The sequence below is a fragment of the Scylla paramamosain genome, chromosome 14 (genome assembly GCF_035594125.1).
Source record: "Scylla paramamosain isolate STU-SP2022 chromosome 14, ASM3559412v1, whole genome shotgun sequence".
NCBI classification, from domain to species: Eukaryota; Metazoa; Arthropoda; class Malacostraca; order Decapoda; family Portunidae; genus Scylla; species Scylla paramamosain.
In genome coordinates this window covers 19817423-19842670 of record NC_087164.1, presented here as the reverse complement: position 1 = coordinate 19842670, position 25248 = coordinate 19817423, and the positions used below count along the sequence as shown (strand labels likewise).

The window sequence follows — 25248 nt, the reverse complement described above, 5'->3', positions numbered from 1 at the left end:
GCATTATTATCAGTAACAAGGAATAGAAGAAAAGGCTAGATATTTTATTAATAAACATATATTTGGTGTTAGTAGGACTAGAAGTCATTATCAGCTAAGCTTGTCATTAACCTAGCTTATTAGAAAAGAAATTATTCCCTGTGGTACAAAACAGGGATTTATAAACACAAGATTTGTATGTATGGTGTGTGTGTGTGTGTGTGTGTGTGTGTGTGTGTGTGTGTGGTGGGAGGGAGTATGCATCTGTTACATCTTTGTTTCAAATTAAGAGAGCAGAAATTCCCAAAGAGAAAATATTGGGAGTAATATATCTTACTATCAACATGTTAAATATTGCTAGTGCCCTCACATCCATGAGAAAAAAAAATCCATGGTGCAGGGTCATGTGAATTAAAAGCAGGCAACCAAACACAAATCTCAATTTCCACAAACTCTACACAATGGTCATAAGCTACTCACTACAAATGCCTGTTATGATTTACATTCATACTCAAAATGTAAAGCTATGATTAATAAGGTTATGGTATTTGTGAAAGGCACTGACAAAAAAGTTGACACTAAGGTCAGGAGTTTCATTACCTTTGCTAGTCTGATCTGACTGTTTGAGTGTTTGGCCTTGCTTTCCAAGCCTTTATAAAGAGATGGTTACTTTATTCCATGAAAAGAATAACAATAAAAATAATGGTGTTGATATTCTCCTCCAGATGCATGAAACCTGGCATGTATGCAAGATGTTATCTGCTTGAAATATTAAATGAAATGTTTACATGCAAATGTTTACATGCATTATATGAATAGTTTTTTTTTTGTTTGTGCTATAATAATTATAAACACCTGAGCTATGTAGTAATGTCTCAGTAATCATTGTATAACATTTTATAAGTTTTAAGACACCTTTCTGCATAACTGGAAAGCTGTGAAATAAAATATTTCTATTGTTACAGAAATCCTACAAGGCAGTATCCTCAGCTGACGGAGAGTACCCATTACACACAGATTACAGAAATCTTACATTTCCATTACAGAACCATAAGTGGAATGATTGGTGAGTACACTAAATTTCATATGTCCATAGGAATAATGAAATACCAAACTATATTACAACTAAATGAATTTGTTTAGCAGAAAAAAAGCAGTTTGCCCTATTGAGATGCCTCAATGAAATAGTTGTTAGGGGATTACTGTGAGATCAATGCTTGTGAGAGAAAGGCTGCTCACACAGTAGTATGGATTTTCATATCTATTTAGTACTTCATTCATGAAGTACTGTTTATGAAAAATGGGAGTAAACATTAAATTTTGCAGAGGTCTGTGTACATAAAACTGGCAGACAAATTTCACAGATAAGTAAACTAGATCTTCCATGGAACCACTGCTTGAGCAGCCAATAATTATCCTAACCTACTATTCTAGTATTGTAGGCATCACAAAAATATATCCATATTAACTGTAACTAATTTAAATATATAAAAATGCTACCTCTATTAGTAAAAAGGAAATATTTCACATTGGTTAGTAAAGTACCCAACATAGCAGAAGCTGCTGACTATATTAGCTATCATTATAAATAAATAATGCTAATGAATACTGTTTAAAGGAACAAATGGGCATATAAAGAATGCAATACTAGGATTATGCACATAGACCAATATTAAACAAATCATTGTCTTTTAAAAATTAATACAATCCAAATGAGAAGTATTTACCAATACACAAAATTTCTCAGTTTATGGTTGATGTTCTTGCTGTGTGATGATGCTCTTTTATCATGTAACAGGGAAACCCATTTTACAGATGAGCTAACAGCGCACTTTCCGAGATGGTATGTCACAACAATGTAAACCGTGGCCTTATTGTAGTAGTTATAATTTTGGCACAATTGTTACTTTAGTTCTGAGTGCATTACAGATGACCATCATAATGCACATACATGGAAGTCCAGCATTCATCTGTATTGCATACTCACTGTAAGTATCATTATTAGTTATTGTTAACTGGGAAGATATAATCTTAAAATGTCTTTATGTAGGAGTAGATAAATGACTTCAAGATGTATCACAATAGTCATACAAGCCACTTATGTTACAGAGCCTCATGTGGGCTGAATCCTCCCACATCCCAGATGTTAGCATATCAGCTAGAATGTATTAACAATGGTAAGCCTCGGATATCACTATGCAGCTTATGCATTATTTGGCAATGGCAAAACTCAAATATTATACAGGATTTTGTATACCTTACAGTATTAGGACATGCCAGAGGGCACAGAAAAAAATCATGAAGCCAATCTTAGAATCCTTACATATTAGAATAATGTACAAAAGGGAATGATCTTTATCACTTGGCATAAAGGCATAAGTTGTTCATAATGCACAAAACAAAGTTATTTATATTTTGAGGATTACGAAAGTAGTAATCCATCAGTATCCATCCCATGAACAAACTCCAAAATTATACATAATAAAGGAATAAGCTTGGGTAACCTCAAATGTGGTCACACAAAGAATTCATCACTCCCATTTACATAACAAAAAGGTTTACTGTAAAGGAACTGTGGACCAAAGATCTTAACTAGGAACTAAATAATGTGATGAAAATTAATAATCATAAAGGAAGAAAAATTCATAGAATTTATAAAACCTGATTTACCAGACTTGCATTTTACTGTAAGTTGTGATATGGTGCATGAGAAATCTTGATTTATTTGAAGTATAATCATTCTAATGTAGTCAGTTCATCTTTCCAGTGCAATTTGGTCATTGTCATATGTTGTCAGGCCACTAATAAATATCACTTTCCTCAGAACTTATTCTCTACTGAAGTAAAAGTTCATTCACTACATGATGCAAATGTTCATCTACTGAAGATCAGATTGAGAGAGTAATTATCTTTGACAAAACAAGTTTGAAGCAAAAATACTTCCATTGTTTTCTGTCCTTGAACATCTAGTTTCAGCTTTTTTACATTTATCCTTGCACTTAACTGGCAATTAGGTTTGGCATCATCCTAGGAACTTCATTAACTTGAGGTTCAATGGAAATGTATTTGTTACATATACTTTCAGTTTGAGAATTAAAATTAAAGTTAATGAAATTACTTGGAGGTCCACTTCACAAATCCCACATGAATGTGCCATTACCAATGGAATAACAACAAAAAACATGAAAATTAAAAACATCACAGGAAGGCAAATTTCAGTATTCTCCATGTATGTCAAGGAAGGGTAAGACTTTTTTTTTTTTTTAAGGAAACTTATTCAATCTGGATACATACATCTTTTTTTTTTAAGGAAACTTATTCAATCTGGATACATACATCATGAAATTTTGATTTGTGCTAACCCACAGAGTTACAAGAAGACCACTTAATGACATTGCTCTTTCATGGTCATGCAGTGAAAAGCTTGCTTTACATATAAAGCACTTTCATTATTTATTACTACCATCAATCATGCATATGTGTACATGCTGGAAGTTATTTTATATTCAGAGAATTATTCAATAAAAATTTACATGGGTTTTCAAATTTGTGTTTAAGTTTTGTATTGGAAAAATTGTAGCTTTCAAAATATCACATCTGAACTAATGAACACCCATTCATGTACTCATGAAATATGTGATGTTTGAAAATGGGTACATTTTTCCTCCATATTTCTTTGTAATTTCCACTGAAATTAATTTGATAGCTGATCCATAATCTTTTTAGGGTGGCAATGATCATGATCCATAATATTTCTAGGGTGGCAATGATCATGTATCTCAAAGATTCTCAAAACAGAGGAATGGGAGAATATGTATACTACCTATGTTGTGGGTACTGATTCTAACAACTTTTTGATGTTTGCTAGATTGTATGTAACAAGGCCCCAACTGCAACTCTTATTAGAACAGTAGGAAATTGGTAATTGTGCTGTCATTCTCATAAATCTTACTAAGTTAATGGAAAATGCTTCTTGCCATTTTACATTTACCAGAGATGGTAAAGTTTCATTTCCATTAGTGACAACTTTAAAAAGCCTGAGTGACAGCCCTTAATCTCTTATGACGAGTGGCAAGGACCTGCATCACAGCAAATCACTTGATATTGATTAACCTGATTTGTTAACCATTAACCATTGCCTCTATACAACAATAGAAGTGAAATTTACTTTGCATCAGATTCCAGTGTTCAATAAGTATCTTAAATGGTAATTTTATTCAAAGAAATGGTATCTACAAGGATAAAAACTTAGCTAAATACTCAGAATTACTCCTCTATAGCATATATCCAAGGAAGCACAATTTCATGAAATAATAGATCAATGGAGTCTCACAGCTGGTCACACAAGTGAAAATACTTTAATGGATACCTATGTCAGGCTGCTTGAACAAAAAATTCAGTTTAGGATAGATGAAGACATCCTTCAAGGATCACCTATCATGGGCAATAAGCATCAATTTGATTTTCTGCCATGTAAAAAATTTCATGAGGAAACTAAGTAGTAGCTGTCATGAATGTGACACTTCAAATCTAAACTTGACCATAGTCTCTGGTAGAATATGGAGACAAGAAGTTCATTAACTTACACAAACTTTATATTAAAATACCTGCAATGACAGCAGTTATTGATGTCATTTAGATATTGAATTAATTTTGAAAGGAGTGATGAGACTCAGATTATGAAAGAGAGATTATGAAAGGAGTGATTAAAGACTGTCCATACACTTAGTACCTTCAGTCTGATAGCATTAGTAAAAGAATTGTGGGTGTAGTTCATAGTTTTCAAGAAAACAAGCATTACTTACCAACTATCAAAACTAATTGTTTTTAATTTGAATGAACATTCAGCTGATCTAATATGAAAGAAGGGGTTTTGTTCACTACAAATGTATGATGGAGTTAGAATATTTCTCTCCTTCCACTGTATATGCATACCATAATACTGTTGGTTGTCAGACCAGCTAGAGACAAATGCACTGAAAGTAGTTTCAGCTCTCTATTGCATCGAGATATTTTGTAAAAGGCAAGTTTGCAGAACCCAAAAAAAGAGCAACAGCACCCAGATGATAGAATAAAATATGACAATGGGGGAGAGGAGATGGGGGTGAGAACCATCTTGCACCTCATAAGCAGTTGGTTTCCGATGCAATTCTCTGGTTGCATTAACATTCCAACAAAACATAAATTTTTGTCAATGACGTTTCCAATGGTAAAATAGGCATTCATCATTAACAAATTTTGAAGTCAGCTACAAGTACTACTTTGTTTGGAGGACCACAACTTTGGCTTAAGTAGGTGACAGTACGTAAATCTTATTTTTTAGTGGTAACATTTTCATGTGGGTGTTTATATTATATTGTGACTTTCTTTAATATTGATCAAAACCCCATGAAACAAAACTGTGTTGTGTTAACCATCTGATAAGAGGTAATCAGTGATATCTGAAATTGCTTACTGTGAATGTTTGCAGGATGGGGGGTAACTTGTATGAAATGGCACTTTTGTCTCACATTTAACTCCTTATATTCAGTTTTCTCTCTCCTTTTAATATAACCTATATAACTGATGTACTAATCTTCTTTTAATATAACCTATATAACTGATGTACTAAACTTAATAATAGAGACCACACATGTTGTCATGAAAATGTAGTGCTAGAAATAATCCATACATTTGCATGAAAATAAATGCCTTTCAGTTTGTTACTTAGATGAACCAGAATGATGTAGATGAACCAAGAATTATACACCTGCAAACTTGTACTCTGCGCATATCCCTAACCAAAAATTACACACACACACACAAAAAAAAAAAGAGGAAAAAAAAAATGCCTATGGAAACAAGAGAGGCTTCACTAAAGTAATAAGTCCATAGATGAAACCAAACACAAAAACTCTTCCTGAGTCTACTGCTGCAGGCTAGACACCTACTGTACAGTAACTGTGCCATGGTTTGCACTGACTTGTATTCCAACTTGCTGAACTGCATATGAATGCAAACACCACAACCATAGCTTCATCAGCCCCTGCCTCAAAAACTAATACAGCCTGTCCACTGGCATAGATCTGTCAGGAATGTAGAGCTGTGAAAACATTTGCTTCATGGATGGCAATTGCTTTTGCATCTTTGTGATGCATCAATAGTCTTACCTAGAAAAAAAAAAAATTCCTGTCCTCTGATTAAGCCCATCACATGCCCTCCTTTTCTTGAGATGGCTATACAAGAACCATCCACCACTGCAGTAAAAACATGTTATTATGTTAGGAGTTAATGATGCAGCAATAATTATAACTGTAATCATTGGCTACCTTTCTCTCATTTCTAGGACTTGGTAAGATATTTAATCTTTATTACTTCATTGTTAATACTATTAAAACAAAAAACATGTGTAAGTGTCCAAATGTATGGAGAGAAAGTATGAACCAAACCATGTGTTACAGAGAAGCTAATATGAAAAGATCAGTGCATTGAGGATCAATATATTAACACAAAATTGGTAGCATAAACATTATAGTTAGTTGTTGCTTAAGGACTAAGTGATATGTTATAACATAATAAATACTGTCAAATCTTTTACTTTATTTTCGTCTTTTAAACTGGTTATTTCTATAAAGATTTCTAAAGAAAGTAAAGTTTCCCATATGAGATAAAAAAGGCTCATGCTTATGAAGTATAATTTTTTTTTTCCATTTTTACAGCAAAGATGTTTTCCATTACTATGCTGTATACATTAGTTAACTTTTGGTAATAAGAAAAAAACAAAAAATGATAAATTTAGAAAGTTGTCATACAAAAACTAAATCCTGAGGACCTTCAGTTCTAAAAATTTTAATGGCATTATTTATAAGCAATTTCAAAATGGTTTCCAGTGTTTAGCTAGTATTAACATGATCTCATTTATCACCACTTTTACAAGGTCTGTGCTCTGCTTGGAGGAAAGAGGCTGGAGAGAGTGATCACATGACAAAAATAAACTTATAATGATAACACAGTAAACTTTGTTGTAATTCTTTTGGCATTAAGGTAGTCATCCCATCAACTGGCATAAGTGGCATTAGTCTCATATTACATATAAATACAGATATTTATGTTTGAATTATAAAATACATCTTAACAAACAGCTTGAACTGGATACAAGCATGGTGTTAAAGTATGCCATGATAAGTGCGCAACTTGATTACTGAATCCATAAAAAAGGTGCGAGTATTCTGCTTGCACCTACATACATACCTTAAAGTGAAAGTTTGAAAGTGTAGATTTTCCTGCCTACTAAAAAATTTTGGTTATATAAAGAGAATTTTTAGGTCTTTGATGCTGACCATTTTTTTTAAGAACAAAAGACTAGCACTTCTTGGACCTCCTTGGGCACTTCATGAAAAATTATACTATTCCTCAAAATATTGCCAACTTCCCCTAAGCAGGACATAACATATAGCAAGCAGTGATGATTTTTAACTATTCCACCATTCTCATCAGTCCACAGCTTAATATTAAGCTCGTAATCTCCCAGCTGTGACTCTTGGACGGACAACACACCTCCAGCTGCTGAGTTGACATTGGAAACTAAAGTTAATGGAATAAATATTTTCACAATAAATACCATTCCCACACAGGAATGCTTAACAGGACATGGTTTAGAAGTGTTTGTACATCTGGTGAAAATAATGACAAATCTTTATCTGCACACCCACTATTGCAACATTAGGCACCACCATTCACCAGCCCTGCTGCACAACTCCCATGGAATGAATGGTTGAGCAAGCATTGCACTTCAGGCACAAAGGACTCCCCAACATTACACCCTACCATTTCTTGCGCCATCACTTATGATCAATTAGGTCTTGTCTTATTTTGCACAATTAGTCCATTTTTTTTCAGAATGCATTTGCCAGAATTTCATTTAACTGATGAGTAAATATACTTAAAGGAATGGCTAATTTATTTTACTTAGAATAAAATAAAAATCTCAATAAATATCAATTCTAACATTATATGAAAGTCTCAGTCAGACAGATTTCCATCATTTCACAGTCGTACTTAACCATCATGTTGTTATAAACAGGTATATGAAAACACAGATCTTGACACACCTGCATAAGTAGAATGTTAGCTTCCACCTTAAAGTTGGGATTATCATAAAGTTTATGACAATCTTATTAGCAACTAAAGTCAAGATATAGTTAACACCTACAATATAATCTACCTGGTGTACCACTGTGTACTGGAGAACTGCCTTGAGTCCTTGCTATAGGACTGGTCACAGCTTATATACAGGAGACAACCTAGAAAAGAAAGAATTGTGACATTAGAGACAACATAAACACTATTAAGTTTTCATCTTAGGTTTATGCACTACTGTTGTGCATCCATCATGGTAACAAGTGACCAGTAAAGGACAGTAAGAGTAATCTTACAGAATAAGCAATAGATATAATGCAACAAAATACTGATAAATGTTGAAGGTAAAATGGGTAATATTTCTTTCTATGCAGTGGTCTGTAATACATTTTCATTGTTATATTGTTTTCATTAAGATGGTGTGACAAGAGTTTCTGCAGATATTACTAGAGGTGAAAGTATAGGTTATATAGGTATAGGTTTAATTAAAAAATGTTCTCTGCACATGTGCATTTTGAGGCATTGTTTATCCATGGTATGAAATTGAAGTGTGGTCACACAACAAACACAACAGCTAGACTAGTTGAGTATTCATGGCAGGGACATGTACATGTGGATGTCCACTGGTGAATTTGTGAAGTATTCAGTCATGATTTCTACAAGTTTGAGAATTTTACAGTATCCTGTAAGTAAAGCATCCCATAATGAGATGAGTGGTAACAATGGACATGTGATTACTAATAAATATTGCACAACAATAGTGTGGCTGTAATTAATGACAAAAAGAATGACAGGCTATGTAGTATAACATCTCTCTGGGCAGGGAAGGTGGCTGGAGTGAGGCTAGCATCAAATAAGCTAATTGCTAGTCAGTTACGTAAAATTTCCCACTGAGGCACTGACAGTGATTAAGTTTAGATCGTATTGCATAACTGAAAAAAATCTGCCAGCAATGCCACACATACAGTAATGGGGAGTATGTAGGCATGGTATTTCTCTGCCATGGTTACCTGGCTGGCCTGGCCATCATATCTGTTGCAAAGCCACAGTTAAACAAGGCCTCAAAATGCATGTGTTATAGATTTTCAACTTAGAATAAACTATATTTCACTTCCAGCAGAAATTCATTTCGTATTTCTTGACATTTCATATTTCTTGACAACAATTTCAAGAGATGCATAGCATATCTTGGTTATTCTGTATGTTTGATATGTTTGCCAAGTGACACTGCTGATTCAACTCAATATATTCCAGGCAAAGCCTTGAGTGTTATTCACAAGTGTGGTTTCCTGAGTGACTGGCACCCTCACTGCTGTTTTTTTATTGGACCAGTTTCATTCACCCAGATGTGTGGTCAGTAATCCATATGTACTTAAATGTATATATTTGTATTCTACTACCTTACACTTTAGTTATTTGAAAGTTTTCTATTTTTTATATTTGTATTCTACTACCTTACACCTTACACTTTAGTTATTTGAAAGTTTTCTATTTTTCATATTTGTATTCTAACTACCTTACACCTTACACTTTAGTTATTTGAAAGTTTTCAATTTTTCAGTCTTTCATTCAAGCCATAAGGCAAGGTAATTTCCTTCAGGCAGGTAGGTTATTGAAATCTTGATTATAATTTTTTCATTCTCCTGTCCAGCAACTCCCACCTCCACTGCCCGTGTGACAAGGTATGGGGTATTTCTGGATGGTGGCTCAGTCAAACATCTCGGAGAACACACACACAAACATGGTTTCAAAACCAGGTACTGTGGACATGAGTGTAGCATGTAATAGTGGGATATAGTCTATGAAGCCAAGGATTTGACCTATTGCAACAAAAACACTATATATGTTTTGAAGCCAGTGTGTGTGTGTGTGTGTGTGTGTTGCCTCTGATAGTTTGGCTGAGCCATCATCCAGAAAGACCCAGGCCTCATCACAGGGTTGGCACTTTTTATGGTCTTAAACTGTACACACTGCAGTTATCTTTTCTATCTATACACAGGTAACAACACCTTTACAAACTTTTTTTAGGATTTTAACATAAATAAATAAATGCTTATCATGCTGAGATCTATTGTCATACTCTTATACATTATATTTCAAAACATTTAGTAGCAGCAGCTCATGCTCATTTTTATCAGTACTTTATACTAAAGTGTATAATAATCTTTGATATCAGTACTTCACTAAAGTATATATAATCTTAGATTTAAGTATCAAAAATGCTCGGAAGACTCTCTGGAGATTTTAACACAAAAATATTTCTAAATTTTTCTCCTGTAATCTCAGGGGGCTTACAGTATTGTTATTAGAGGTCATATAATGAAAATGGAACACTGGGATACAGACAAAAAAATCTATTACAAAAGTGTTACACTATTCTATATTACCCAGGGTGTGACTAGTGTGGGTGTGGGTTAACGTTCAGGAGGCCGCTCCGTCAAACACGGTCGACGCTTCTCTCTACAAAGTTTCTTGTGTACCGGCCAGTCCTTCTGCTGACAGAATGTGCCACAGTACCTTGCTTCCTGTAAAATAATGTGGGCATGTTTAGTTTTTTCTCATCAATATACCAATAAATAAAATAAATCACATATTATGCAGCTTTTTCTGACTTATTGTTAGGCAAGACAGCATTTTAATGAACACACCTGACATCTCCCACATATTGAAAACTCCCTTAATTCTTTCTCTATGTTTGTGCAGGGAGGGTATCGGCACTCAAAATAACAATCTTCTTCCTCTTCCACTACTTCACCATTTGCATTAAAGTATCGTGTTACTACAAAATCACCATATTGCTGGAAAGAAAATCACAATAAGAATTAAAAAACATTACATGCTTATTATATATACATAAAAAACTCTTTTTCCTGAATATGCCATGTTGGTGCATCTTGTATGCCATCAAATACTGCATGATTTTATAAAACCCCATCATGGTACTGTACAATATGTTTATAACAGGATTTTTTTATTAAGGAAAAAAAATTGTTTGGTATACATCCTGTTTGTTCCAAATTAAGGACATATATACTGAGGTACCACTGTAAAAATATTGAAAAACCTAAATTTTAACTATTTCTCTTCTACTTTCAATGATCAGCAAATCAGAAGGTATGCATGCGCATCCTTGTGATTGCTATTTACAGATTCTAAGGCTCTCACAACCATGCTTATGTAAGTTAAGCCAGTGGAGAAAATAGCAAAACCTCTCTCTTCAGGGGGTTGATATGATGATCTTGACTAGCAAGATGCATGAAAATGTGGCATAGGGTCCAAAAATGGCTATTGTCATTTTCCTTTTTCTTTCCCCCTTCAACTTCACTCCCCAGCACAGTAAGTAACAGCACTCACCTCTTCCACAGGATCTGCAGGTAATTGCTGGATGGCGACCCAGTAGAGAGATTGGTCCCTTGGGGTGGTGGTGGAAGGAGTTGGGGGCTGCTTGCTTCCTACAGGCACTAACGCTAGATTGTCTAATCTGTTGTCTACGGTAACCTGGTTTAGATGTACTACTCTCCACCCTGATGCAATCCCTCCTCTGTGTGTTTCCCTGAAAAAAATAAATAAATAAAATAAATAAATAAATAAAATAAATAAAAATTAGTAAAATAAAAAAAAGTAGATTGATAAATACGACAAAGAGATATATGAAAACGACGAAAAAAAAAGACCCTTAATAATTAAATCACTCGCTGAGATTATTAGCTTTCACATCAGCTGTAATATATAAATAGTTAAAACAGCTATATACTTTATCTCCAACTCCATGGGTCATGATATGGAGGGGCTAATAATATATAGACAATTATGAACACTGCGTACAAAGAGATTGACATTTTCATGAAGCACACTGATGATAATTTAAAAGATGCCCTAACATTACCCCCTACTCCACGTTCCTTTCTTCGATACGACACCTCATTATCTATCTAACTGGGAATGTAGCAAATGAAGAAATGCCTACATAAAGATTATCAGAATCCGGTATTCTTTGCCGAGGAATATACTTCATAGAGGACTGTGCGGTCATTCACCATTTCAGCATTACTGGAAGGGCAGGGTAACAAAATATGGACACTAGGCAAAAGAATGTAATTGTACTCATAAAAATTCCATATCCTCATATAGTTTGGTGCCTTTTGCAAAAAATCACATGAACCTGATGCATGCAATAACTCCGTACACTCGTCAATGCAGCACATTCACTTTATACGTTAGTAATATTACTGTGGTGTCCAGACTTATGGATCACCCTGTAGTAAGACGCGATCACGTAATCAGCGAAGTATCTCTCACCAGAGCAGGTCGTGGACGTACTGGCCCGAGGTCCTGCCACGGTTGATGTCGTAAGCCCAGGCATATATTGCAGCTCCGTTCCCGTCGCGGTTGATCTCGACTCTTGCTTCAAAGGCGAATTGCTGGACGAGGCAGATGTCCCTCTCATCCAGCAGAGCATATTTCGTCTGCAAATATGGGATTCACATTAGTATATATACCAATGCTAATAATATCCTACCATTACTAAAAATTAATAAATCAAATAAAACAATGTGAAATAAAATATACTGAGCACATTACTTGAAAACCCTAAAGATGATTTTTTTTTTAAACTGATCGCGTAATGAATAATATATTAATTACTACAACAATCTAAGCTTTTACCGATAAGAAAACATACATATAGCATGCAGTACTCATATTCTATACAGTAAATATTCAGGATCATGAGCGGGAATAATCTCAGGTTGTGCAGTGTATGCGTGTTGGCAGCCCTGACGCGGGTGTGCAGGCCATGACGTCACGACCAGCAGATGCGGATTAGTATTAAACTGCTCACTTTCCGTCGTGTGTACACAGTAAAGCCTGTGCCACGATGTTCTTGGTGCTGCCGCCTAAGCCACGTAAGAGATCTAGATATTTAAAAGCCAGCACTGCTATTCTCGATGCATATTACACTACGCTGTACATCTCTGAAGGAATAATCACGAATTAACTAACGGGAAAATTACGATACATACGAACAAGAAAATGCCGATATATAATGAAGATGGAACACCATTTACTGTTGCCACAGAGCTCTATAATGATCCCCAGACCTCACTCGCACAACACGATACGTTCGCCCGTGCCTTCTCCCCAATAACTTCTCGCTTACATCCCGTCATTATTCGTCTCAGATCCAGCCTGAAGAATAAATACACCAACATCATACAATACTATCTAACAATTAGAACCACGCTCTTTTAAAACGTAATCACCTCAATTTATAAGAAAAATAAGACTTAGAGACACTGCACTATTCAAGACCCACAACAAATGTTCGTCTAGGTATGGCTTGAAAACCACAACCAAACCACGTGAACAACGATTGACACGGTAGTAGAGGAGGCGTAGCATATGGGCACTATTAAATAACCTTAATGAGCTCCTTGACAAAGGTTTAAGGCTGTGGGATGACGGTTGGTTGCCCCAGAGTGATAAGACTGATACCACACGTCCTATGAAAGTACGAGATTGTGGTGATAGGAAACAAATATGGAACGGGAACCACGTGAAAGGACCGGAGCACAGATGGATCACTAGTTTATATGGGGAGGTCTAATAAGCTTCCCTTGATGGATCAGTTCAGTCGTAAGAAGAACACGAGACACTGATAGATACGGACAGAGCCGCAAATGTGTGTATGTGTGAGTGTATGTGTGTGTGTGTGTGTGAGAGAGAGAGAGAGAGAGAGAGAGAGAGAGAGAGAGAGAGAGAGAGAGAGAGAGAGAGAGAGAGTCATGAAAGAGGTCAAGGCGATGTTTGGTATGAGGTTGGTATGTTGCGGGTGCGGATGGTGGTGATGAGTGGTGGTGGTGACGCTGCAGTGAGCGAAAAAGTTAAGCGAATGAGAGAGAGAGAGAGAGAGAGAGAGAGAGAGAGAGAGAGAGAGAGAGAGAGAGAGAGAGAGAGAGAGAGAGAGAGAGAGAGATGAGATAAACACTCCGAAGTGACGCGGAGAGCAAACGTGAGTAAAAAATTAAGGAGCAGAGGATCAGCCAGCAAACGTGACCGAGGAGGGAACTGTGAAGCTCAAGATCAAACACCCTTACCAAGGAAAAAAGAAAAAAAAAGTAGACGGGAGAGATGGCATCCTCTCTCCGCGGGCCCAAGCTAAGCAACGCTGCCGCCCAACAAGACCCAACACACAGACATTGCGCCATTCTGCAGAAGGTCATGTGGTCAACGCCGTGACCTCTCTCGCTTCGTGCAAGAGAGAGGTCATCTCAGTCCCGTCCCATCTCGTCCCGCCTCGTCTCCTTCCCAGACGTGCATGTGGAAAATTTACACACACACACACACACACACACACACACGTGAAAGAGCCGACAGGATGAGCAGGTTAATTGCATACGAATGGCTGTAATAGTCGTGTTGTCCGCCAAATGGATGAATGAATGGATGCGTGCGTGGGTGGGGTGACTGGGTGGGTCAGTGCGTAAGTCACCGAGAAGGATGAGTGGGTGGATGAGTGAATGAAGAAATAAAGGGTGACGAGTGAAAGTGAATGAATAATTCAAACGAGAGAGCGAATGGGTGTGGTTGATCGGATGCGAACGAGAGAGAGAGAGAGAGAGAGAGAGAGAGAGAGAGAGAGAGAGAGAGAGAGAGAGAGAGAGAGAGAGAACGGGATTCGTAAAGACGTGTGTGTGTGTGTGTGTGTGTGTATTCGTAGGCTAAAGGGTGAGACAGCAACGTACCTAATACGCGATGAAGTATAGGATAGAACTTTTCCTCCTAAACCTACAATAAGAACGTTAAGAAAAAACGACTATAAAGTATATTTAATTCAGGAGATTTTTATAACATGAAAGGAGAGACCAATAAATAAACAGTAAACATGAATGTTGAAAAATTTGCCCAAAGAACATGCGGTTTTATGACGGAAAAAGAGAAAGACTAATAGACGAGGCCTGTACCGTTGGGTCTTTAACGTAAGTCGTGCTTCATTGCTTCACTGCTTCATTGGTGCATCACCGCAGCAGGGTACAGACACTCGCCCTATAAGGCACTCTAGTATAGCGGGAACACCGTAATTCCCAATTAAGTTGCATGAGATCACATTTTCTTGCATTAGTAATTTACGAGCTCTATTTCAGTCAAAATAAAATGGTCTGGAACGTTTGGGTCCGAGAACAAAATTCCTGGAGGTGAAACTCGGAACTGAAGCAATCTATACCCCTCACTGCACTAGTTAAGGAACTGCACATTTTTACAACAAAGGAATGAGTTTACGTCCCGCACTACATTTATATTAATTCACTCATTAGAAACTAACTTAATGCGAGGAAGAAGCGCCAGGTAGCTGAGGTCCTATAGCGTTATGGCACGAGACCAGGGAGACGGTAATGCACGGGAATGATATACTGACGCAGGAGGCGGCGGCATGAAAGAGAGGAATGTTGGTTTAAAATAGACCAAATAATTCGAAGCTCTTTACTCTATTCTTTTTCTTGATATTCTTATTTAACTGGTGAAATATTTATTCTTTACCCTAATACCCTTTTCTAATATGTTCACTTAACAACTGAAAGATCTATAGTTCGTTATTCGCTTTACTGCACACAAATGATGTCCGATATACAAAGAGATGACAGAGTAAACCTCAAAAGCCAGGCGAGTACTGGATTTCTTTCATGGTACGACTGATCACATAGGTGCGTTCATTATAATTTTGCCTCCACATACCTTCCACCTCCACCAAGACCCCCTAGAGTCAGTGTTGCCTGGCTGAACACCAACACAGTCACGTTCTAGCAATACAAGCATCTCTTCAGTAGTGCAGATGATAGTAATTCATATTAATGTCTAATCATGCCCAGGATATTTCTAAAATGCTGAAGAGAAGATAAAACTTGATATTCTAATGCCATTTCGTAGCACCAGTATTTCCACGTAAATGTCATCCCGTCTAGTTCTGCATAATAACTACTTAAGTCAACAATGTAATGCTCGGAACCTCGACATTATTGACAGCAAATAAAACTTTCAAGGCCGAATCGCTCTCACATAGTTCAAGCAAGGCTGCCTGAGAACTAACATAGCATCGACATACTTCACATACCCAGGGTACATTTTTACCTTGGAATACCTTTGTCTGGGAAATCATTAACACTTTCTCGGCATGCCACATACAAAATTATAGGTCTCTCTCTCTCTCTGTGTGTGTGTGTGTGTGTGTGTGTGTGTGTGTTTTACGTCGCATAAAAACAAATTCTCACACCAAGATCAACAAAGCGGCAGAGAAAACCATTACTTTACCCTGTCTGGCGCTTTCAAACCAAACCATGACAGCGTATTTCCCATTGTTTATCAGAATCGGCCGAGTCTCCCTGCTTCCCATCGGACAAAAGTGTAGTCTGGGTACACAGGAAGGGGCAGTGCTGGGGAGATCCACCTAAGAGCCAGTAATAACCCAACACGCCAACAACTAAAAAAAATTGTATCACATTTATCTTACCCTGAAGACTAGATTTCACTCATACAGTAATAACACATGCCAACATAATTAAAATAAAAGTATATCACGTATATGTCATGACCTGAAGACTAGATTTCACTCTTATTTTCAGTGAGATCAAAACACAAAGTGGCCAAGAATTTCACCCACTAGTGTGTGCAGTCACGCCCCAACTATTCGGCACGCTGGCTAGGTTACTTTCCGTCACGGCGCCACGTGTGTTGCCTGCGTTCATTCAAAGACTCATGTTCGTACCACTAGCAACATTTCTTACCACAATAAATGATGCAATATGTTACTGGAACACTGCAGATATTTTCTTGCTTCTCCAACTTGAGGAATTATTACAAAAACCGTGACTGCAGCTGCCTCGCCACACTCCTGCAGGGACACCAAACGCAGACTAAACAATGGAACTTCAAATAGTCTCAAAGGGACAATTCGAGCTCAAGTTGGGGGTTTGAAGATTCGAAACAAATCCTTAACTTGCTTTAGATCATTTACTCAATTTTCAACATCCCTTAGTCACGTATCTCAAAGTCTGTATCAAAACTAAGGAGGAGCATCAAGTAAAAATAATAATAATAGCAACCTTCACTTCCCTGCACAAGTTAACCCTGAGTTATTATTAGATCATCGACCCCTACGTAGGTAAGTACCGTCACCGAATCACTGGATCGATACTTCTGCTACTACACCAACAGATGCTCTTCAAGTGTTTATGTTGTAGCACTGAATGGAGGAGACCGCGAACAGTGTAATCTTCTATATTACTCATACTTAGAGAAATTTATCAGGCTTTTAGTGTCGAGTATGTGGGATGTCTGAACACACACACACACACAAAGTTCTGGCGTATTAACAATGAATAAAATAATACATCAAGTAATTTAATAATCAACATCACTTTATTTATGAGCCTCTAAAATGTCTTGTGTGTAGGATGTCTTCACACACACACACACACACACACACACACACACACTCACACACACACTGATATCCCCACAACTCGCCTCCAATTACACAGTTACAGCCTACCACGTCCTCATTTTTACTCCTGCCACTCAACAACAAGTCATCCCAGCACGAAATGTCATCAGCCTCTACCTCGCCTCCTCCCACACACCTTCCGCAACTTCCCACATCCACCGCTTATCTAAGTTAACAGCACAACACCGCTTTAGAAGTCAGTGAACCAGCGGCGGTATCGGAACTTTAGTGCAAGGAATGAAACTTGTTGAGAGAGAGAGAGAGAGAGAGAGAGAGAGAGAGAGAGAGAGAGAGAGAGAGAGAGAGAGAACGGGATTCGTAAAGGTGTGTGTGTGTGTGTGTGTGTGTGTGTGTGTTAACCCTTTCAATGTTAAACACTTTTCCTACAATCACCAACAATTATTTTAGACTCTATTCAGTACTATTCTCAAGACTTCCCTAGCCTAGAATTAGCAGAATCAACTTCCCATTCTCTCGTTCTTTTTCTCCGTCACTGTCCTTGCAGACAATTTTCCAAGGGGGATCTGAATGTTAAAAGGTGTGACCGCAGCAGTGAATTAGTTTAGGTAGACAATCTTAACCATACTTGCTGTGTTCGGCATCGCTTCACACACGGACTTAATTCTCTGATAAGCTTAAATACATCCTGATCTTTCACTCCTCTCTTCCTTTTGTGGTGACACGAGGGGAAGGAGGGAAGGTGGGAGGGAGCAAGAGGTGCTGAAGAGGTGAATGAAATGTACCGTAACTAAGGGAGCCAATTACACGAGTTTATTTACGCAGTGGTGAATTAAGAGGGTAAAAAAAAAAAAGTGTTTAGCATACAAATACATAGACGTGTAGCTTTTGAAATCACATCTCTGGTCTGAGAGAGAGAGAGAGAGAGAGAGAGAGAGAGAGAGAGAGAGAGAGAGAGAGAGAGAGAGAGAGAGAGAGAGAGAAAGGTGGGTACTCTTTGATGGTCCTCAGAACAAACGAGGAACAACTCTCAGCACAACACTCCAACCACACCTCCTCCTCCACCTCCTCTACGCGAGAATGGCTTATTCAATCGATGGCGGCGGGAACGGCAGCAGCAGCAGCAGTAACGACACTAACGAACGCACTCCACTCGTTTCTCAGAACAGACGAGGCTTCGAAACTTGACCAAACCAAGAAGTATTTTATATTAACGTGGCTAAGATTAATTTACTGCGGGTGAGTATGTGTTTGGAGGAAACGGAGAGGAGGAAAGAGGAACGATTTTTAAAAGTAGTACAATTTTTGCAGCCCAACAAAGACACGAAAAAAGAAAAGGAGGAAAGAGGAAATACGTTTAATAATAATAGCACTATTCTTGCAGCCTTAACATAAAGACCATGACACGAACACACTAAAAATAAGATACCAGGCAACACCGCAGCAGTCACCACACTTCATATACGAGCATCAACTGAAACTCCGGCAGGATGAACACGACCTATTAACTACACGAAAGAGAGAAACCAGACGAAACAAAAGAACACACGAACACGAGGGGTCATGAAAGAGGACATGGAGACTTAGAGAAAAGGCAAGCGTTCTGTCGTAGTAGTATTAGAAGTAGTAGTAGTGAGGATGTAGTTAGAGTAGGAGTACATAGGAGCAGGAGATGAGGTGTTCGGGGTCAGGAGGAGGAGAAGGAGAAGTAGGATGTGGTGGTAGGGAGGTACAAGGTGGGAGGCAGCAAGAGGGCGGGAGGAAGGCAGGGGGAGCAGCTGCAGCGCCGGAACAAAGCAGGTGGTGGGGACAGCATGAACAGCTGTTAGGTGAGTTCTCTACAACCACTCCTCGCCAGCCCTTAACCCCCCACCCCTAAACACCACCTCTATTCCACCATTTAAACCCTACACACACACACACATACACACACACACACACACACACACACACACATACAAGGATTTAGGTAACAACAGATAGATATAGATAAGGCAGGAGAGAGAGAGAGAGAGAGAGAGAGAGAGAGAGAGAGAGAGAGAGAGAGAGAGAGAGAGAGAGAGAGAGAGAGAGAGAGAGAGAGAGAGAGAGAGAGATGAATGGATACAAAGATACACTGAATCAAAGACAGATAGTTAAAGAAAGGCAATCAGAAACAAAGAAATCAGAAAGAGAGAGAGAGAGAGAGAGAGAGAGAGAGAGAGAGAGAGAGAGAGAGAGAGAGAGAGAGAGAGAGAGAGAGAGAGGAACAAACAGACTTCCTTTGTCCACACGAGCGCCGATAAAAGGCTTTCGTAAACATAATGTAACAAAGGCAACAGTTGCAAATTAAAGGGAGGTTTTCGTATCACTTTCCAGCCCACGCGGCGGCAGCGAGTCCACTGCTAGCTAGGCCGCAAGTCGAACCGTCCAGTAATACACCCTGCTGTCTGATCTCCGGCTAGAGCATGAATGTTAACCTCGACACTCACCCCCAACTGAAAAAAAAAGAGAGAGAGAGAGAGAGAGCGAGAGAGAGAGAGAGAGAGAGAGAGAGAGAGAGAGAGAGAGAGAGAGAGAGAGAGAGAGAGAGAGAGAGAGAGAGAGGGGGTGGAGGAAAAAAAAAAAACTCCACCGCCCATGGCAGAACCAGTGGTTCTCAGCAGAACAGTTAGCTACCCTCCACGGCCAAGTGTCCGGGGTTAGACTGGAAGTGGCGCCGACCACTCACTCGTGTCCGCCGAGCAACCGTTGCCTCCACACGCTCGACACCAGCAAGAATTCAGGGCGATGAGTGAGTTAGGAAAATGTGGGAGAGAATCTTGGATCTTTGGTTTGGTGGTGGTGGTGGTGCTTGAGGCGACGATCAAACACCCACGCGGACCTTCCCCTACCGTGTTGTTGGTAGCCACGGGGTGAGGGTCGGGCAGGGAACACGCTGGACAGGAAGGTCGGGATTTTCACCAATGGGCAGAGAAGAGACCACGGAATCTCAGGTGGCGTGACTGTGTAGCTTCATTCTTTTTTTCTTCTCTCTCTCTCAAACTTCCCACGCCTTGAAAGCCTAAAGTGAAAGTTCGTAAGAAAAAAAAAGTGTATTATTATCATTATTACTATTATTAATGTTATTGTCGCTGTTACTGTTGTTGTCTGTCGTCGTAGTAGTTTTCGTTATTTTATTTTATTTTTTTCACATCACTTACTTATTTCTTACTTTCCCCACGTCTCTCGTTTAATAAAGTACTTGCAAACGAATACATCATGATTCAAAATAATATGTAGATCACTCTCAAAAGGCATTAAGAAACTAAATCCCATGGCGTGTGTAGCTCTCTAACATTCTGATCACTCACTACCAGCATCCTCAAAACCTGATCACGTGGAGGTCTCTCAGCTTGACGACAAAGTAGAATTCTAAATTTTACGTCATTTACTTTTACAAAAATGGCAGCAACACCGCTTTCTTCTATTCCTTGATAGCTCTTAATATATGTGCAATCTCTCTCTCTCTCTCTCTCTCTCTCTCTCTCTCTCTCTCTCTCTCTCTCTCTTCTCTCTCTCTCTCTCTCTCTCTCTCTCCTCTCTCTCTCTCTCTCTCTGTGTGTGTGTGTGTGTGTGTGGATGTTTGTCAGCCTGTCTTTACCTTTGTTTCTGGTTTTGTTCTTCTATGACTTTAATCTCTCTCTCTCTCTCTCTCCTCTCTCTCTCTCATCTCTCTCCTCTCTCTCTCATTCTCTCTCTCTCTCTCTCTCTCTCTCTCTCTCTCTCTCTCTCAAGCCCTCCAGCATGACCACCACCGTCTCCTCCTCAACCACCACAATCACTGCTATTATCCATTCCCGCCTCTGTTGCTCCTGTCTCTTACCATTTTTTTCTCCTCATTTTCGAGTTACTTTTCTCCACGAGGACTCTTCCTTCACAGACAGAAATATGAGAGAGAGAGAGAGAGAGAGAGAGAGAGAGAGAGAGAGAGAGAGAGAGAGAGAGAGAGAGAGAGAGAGAGAGAGAGAGAGAGAGAGAGAGAGAGAGAGAGAGAGATGGACGCAGATATAACATAACCAGAAAGACATAGATAAACTGATATATGAATGGACCAACCAGAAAGAGATAACGACAGACGAATACAGAGAGAGAGAGAGAGAGAGAGAGAGAGGAAGAGAGAGAGAGGAGAGAGAGAGAGAGGGAGAGAGAGAGAGAGAGGAGAGAGAGAGAGAGAGAGAGAGAGAGAGAGAGAGAGAGAGAGAGAGAGAGGAGAGAGAGAGAGATTGATGCACATATGTAAACTGAATGTTAACACTAAGTACAACCTCCTTTCAACAGCAAGGTAGAAGCGAGTAAGAACCAACACAACAATGCTACATCTAAGCTGGTCTGTACCTCACTGCCCTGGGCCAAGACAGGATACTTATATCTATACATTTATACTATGCAGTGCCCATCAGATTTACTCCTCTCCTTACTCCATCCCTCCTTCACTGGCTTGTCCACGCCCCCAGCCCCGCCCCAACCCTCACCTGCCATCACGATCGCACCAAGGCACCGTGACTGTTCCCACCACCACCTCCCACCACTCATCCACTCACCCAGCCACCCACCCAACCAGGCCTCCACCACGATGTCCAGGATTTTATAATATCGTGGCCTTACCCTTAACCAACATCCCACCCCACCAACCTAGACACGTTCTCACGGCCGCCTTACCGCCTTACCGCACCTCTCTCTCTCTCTCTCTCTCTCTCTCTCTCTCTCTGATAAGGCAAATTGAGTACAAGAAAGTTACACACTTACACACAGACCTATTAACCTCATATCTGAATGTACAACAATGAAGGTTGCGCACTATCTTTTTTTTTTTTTTTTTCTTCGTTTTCTTTTCACACGGAGCGCGGCCATTCAAGCTTGGGTGCGTGAGAACTTGCCTTGATCCAACAAGGTGCTCGGTCGATGATGCTAACGCAAATCTATGCACGCGTGTTGATGCTGAGGGACTGAGACAAGACATTCCCAGCGTGTGAGTTAAACGTACGTGCAGTCATAGCAAGCTGATTCTCACGGAGCTCTCAATTCACTTCACTTTCGCCTTTAATCTCTCACTTTCGCCTTTAATCTCTAAGTCGCACGTCTGCTGCCGATCTTCTTGTATTCCCTGATAACCGATGTATTCTCACCAAATCCATGACCTTGGTTTTGGTTCCTATTCTTAAACGTTTTGGACTCAAGATTGCTGTTTTTCTAAATGTCATAGGGATGATTAGTAGGGTTCTCACGGTATTTTTTCTTTATCAATCAATGGCACATATTTTTTATTAGACATTGAAAGGGTTACAAAGGAAATAATCCGATCCACCGTAAAAAAAAAAAAAAAAACGGGGGGGGGAACGGTGAAGCTTTGTGAACTAATGATGGAAATACTCCTACCATGTACTTACACAACTAATATGTCAAGTAGTCAATTTCGAGGCGCGGCCATCAATAACAATTACACTAATGACTGCAATGATGGCGGTGATAATGAGCGTCGCAATATCACCGGTAATATTGTAATGCCAACACTAAATCATGACGGCTCTGATTAGGGTGAAATTAGTGATTCTGATTACAGCAATGATGGTTGCAGAAGTGATGGTGGTGGTGGTTGCAGGTTAGGGAAAAGTAGTAGTAGTAGTAGTAGTAGTAGTAGTAGTAGTAGTAGTAGTAGTAGTAGTAGTAGCAGTAGTAGTAGTAGTAGTAGTAGTAGGACGACGACGAGTAGTAGGAGAACAACAACAACAACAACAACAACAACAACAACAACAACAACAACAACAACAACAACAACACTCCAACAAACAAACACTACAAACGAACTAGGTTAAATGGCAGCGCTGATAACGATGAAAACAGAAGTAACAGTGATCCCTCCAATGACTGGCACACTTGTACACTGATGATTGACCATTGCGACAGAACACGCATTGCACAGAAATGACGTAACGACAGTAACAATACTGAAATAGTGACAGTATTAATAACATTGACTATCACTTGAACTTTACCAGCCAACACTCGTAATTTACAATATTCTGGATACTAGTGTTCACTTTCACTGGCAGACTGTGTTTCTCATAATCACAGAAGAGAGGCAACAGCCGTGACAAGACCCAAAAAGTGACAGTAATATTAGTATTGATGATATCACAGGAACTTTATCAGATAACACACAAATGACGCACAACATTCTGGACACTGATGCATTTAACTTTCACTAGTAAACATATAAATAGTCTTTCTCATAGTTATCTGTATAGCTTCCCAGACACTTTTTTTTTTTTTTTTGTACAACTACTCAGCTTAAATCTCTATTCACAATTTCTGTTTTTATTGCGTTTTTTTTTCCGAGTGTTTGTCTTGTGTCATTCTTTCGCTTATCCCTTTCTGTATCTCCTCTTCTCTCAAGCAGTCTTTTCCAACTTATCCTAGTCTTTCCTCTTCGTCGTATTCCTATCAGCTCCATACATTTATTTTCTTTTGCTGCAGATCTTAAATAGTTCCGTAGCTAAAAATACATAGTTAACATATCTTTCCTTCCTGTGTCCATGAAACCTTTTTTTTTTTAGTAATGGTCTCAAAGTTAAAAGTGAAAGAACTTACTTACTCAGCATATGAACGGAAGAGAAGTTCGTAAGCCAGGAAAATGCCATTCTTAAGTTGTTTGTTGTTGCATTTAATCATCTTTATATTAATCATGGTATCCCAGCTGAGAATTTCCCCTCGAGTCTTCCAGAATGGTGAGAGAGAGAAGGAAACAGCCAATAATTACAAAGCTAGTTAATCAGTACGTGCTGGTATCATAATTACAGGCAAGATCACAAACTGTCTTCAATACAATCGAATTATTATTGGCTCTCAGCAATGACATTACTGATTACTTACTTTGTGGCAGACTATTTTTGTTCACGATATAAATATTTTTTGGCATCGTAACCTAGGTGCATTTACAGCCTCCAAAGAGAGTTCCCCAAAGTTTTACCTGATATAAGCCACGTGACGCAGTAAAAGGTAATGTGAGTGAACAGATGTATTGTAAGTATAAGCACCACAAGCAACACAAATCCATGAGGCACGAGTTCATATAATGTTATTTTCTCCCTCGGATATGATGTATGATATGTTACAGCACTCTGGCCTGACTCTATTTGGAACACGCTGCGCGCTATGGATCACTTTACCCTGCAAAATATACTGCGAAAATAGGACGACTTTCGCAGCATGGTGAATAAATTAATAGACTTGATTTGCAAAAAAAATAAATAAATAAATAAAAAATAGTTATTCTAAGTGAAATTCTTTTGTTCTGATGATCCCACTACTTCTCGAAAAATGTTACATGTTATAAAGGTCACATATGAACATAAAGGCAACCAGTTCCTGTTTGAAATAATTTAATAACGCACGAAGGATAACGAAGTCAATCATGAAATACGGGCTCTCATAAGAACTTATTTCCAAGGCCACAGAGGTACAGCGTCAACTTCTCACGACTGTTTTCCCCACACAAGATACAGAATCCTTGTTAAACCATCCCTGAAATTATGAAACCGCCTACAAAAAACGCCCAATTATTTCTACTAGAGCCTGTAAAAACTAGACAAGACATCGGAGAGGTTCAAAATACGACCCTTGGGGAGACGAACCATTTCACGCATCTTCCCACCGAGGACATTGTTCAGGGACCGCAG

At 38.7% G+C, this 25248-nt stretch overlaps 2 protein-coding genes across 14 annotated transcripts in view; one reads left to right on the top strand and one right to left on the bottom strand.

The window, feature by feature from the left end:
* Positions 1 to 11601, top strand: part of LOC135106994 (uncharacterized) — a 173526-nt gene extending 161925 nt beyond the window's left edge. For 5 of the 11 annotated variants that reach the window (XR_010271534.1, XR_010271536.1, XR_010271533.1 and 2 more), the window contains 5 exons: positions 945 to 1045; positions 1795 to 1967; positions 2089 to 2156; positions 9352 to 9450; positions 11463 to 11601. Coding sequence is in view for 5 of the 11 variants with exons in the window: in XM_064016505.1 (XP_063872575.1) it covers positions 1909 to 1967; positions 2089 to 2156; positions 9352 to 9450; positions 9749 to 9882 (360 nt within the window). In the remaining 6 variants the exon portion in view is untranslated. The other 6 variants (XM_064016505.1, XM_064016507.1, XM_064016503.1 and 3 more) reach the window with 2 other exon arrangements.
* The window catches only part of LOC135106992 (zinc finger MYND domain-containing protein 19-like), a 62371-nt gene continuing 37163 nt past the window's right edge, over positions 41 to 25248 (bottom strand). The window contains exons 1-6 of one of the 3 annotated variants that reach the window (XM_064016501.1): positions 16856 to 16882; positions 12397 to 12563; positions 11452 to 11650; positions 10746 to 10895; positions 10485 to 10622; positions 41 to 8261 (exon numbers count right to left, since the gene is read on the bottom strand). In XM_064016501.1, coding sequence (XP_063872571.1) covers positions 10512 to 10622; positions 10746 to 10895; positions 11452 to 11650; positions 12397 to 12563; positions 16856 to 16867 — 639 coding nt within the window. In that variant the 5' untranslated portion in view covers positions 16868 to 16882 and the 3' untranslated portion in view covers positions 41 to 8261; positions 10485 to 10511. Of the gene's footprint in view, positions 8262 to 10484; positions 10623 to 10745; positions 10896 to 11451; positions 11651 to 12396; positions 12564 to 16401; positions 16554 to 16855; positions 16883 to 25248 lie in introns of those variants that run through there. The other 2 variants (XM_064016500.1, XM_064016499.1) reach the window with 2 other exon arrangements.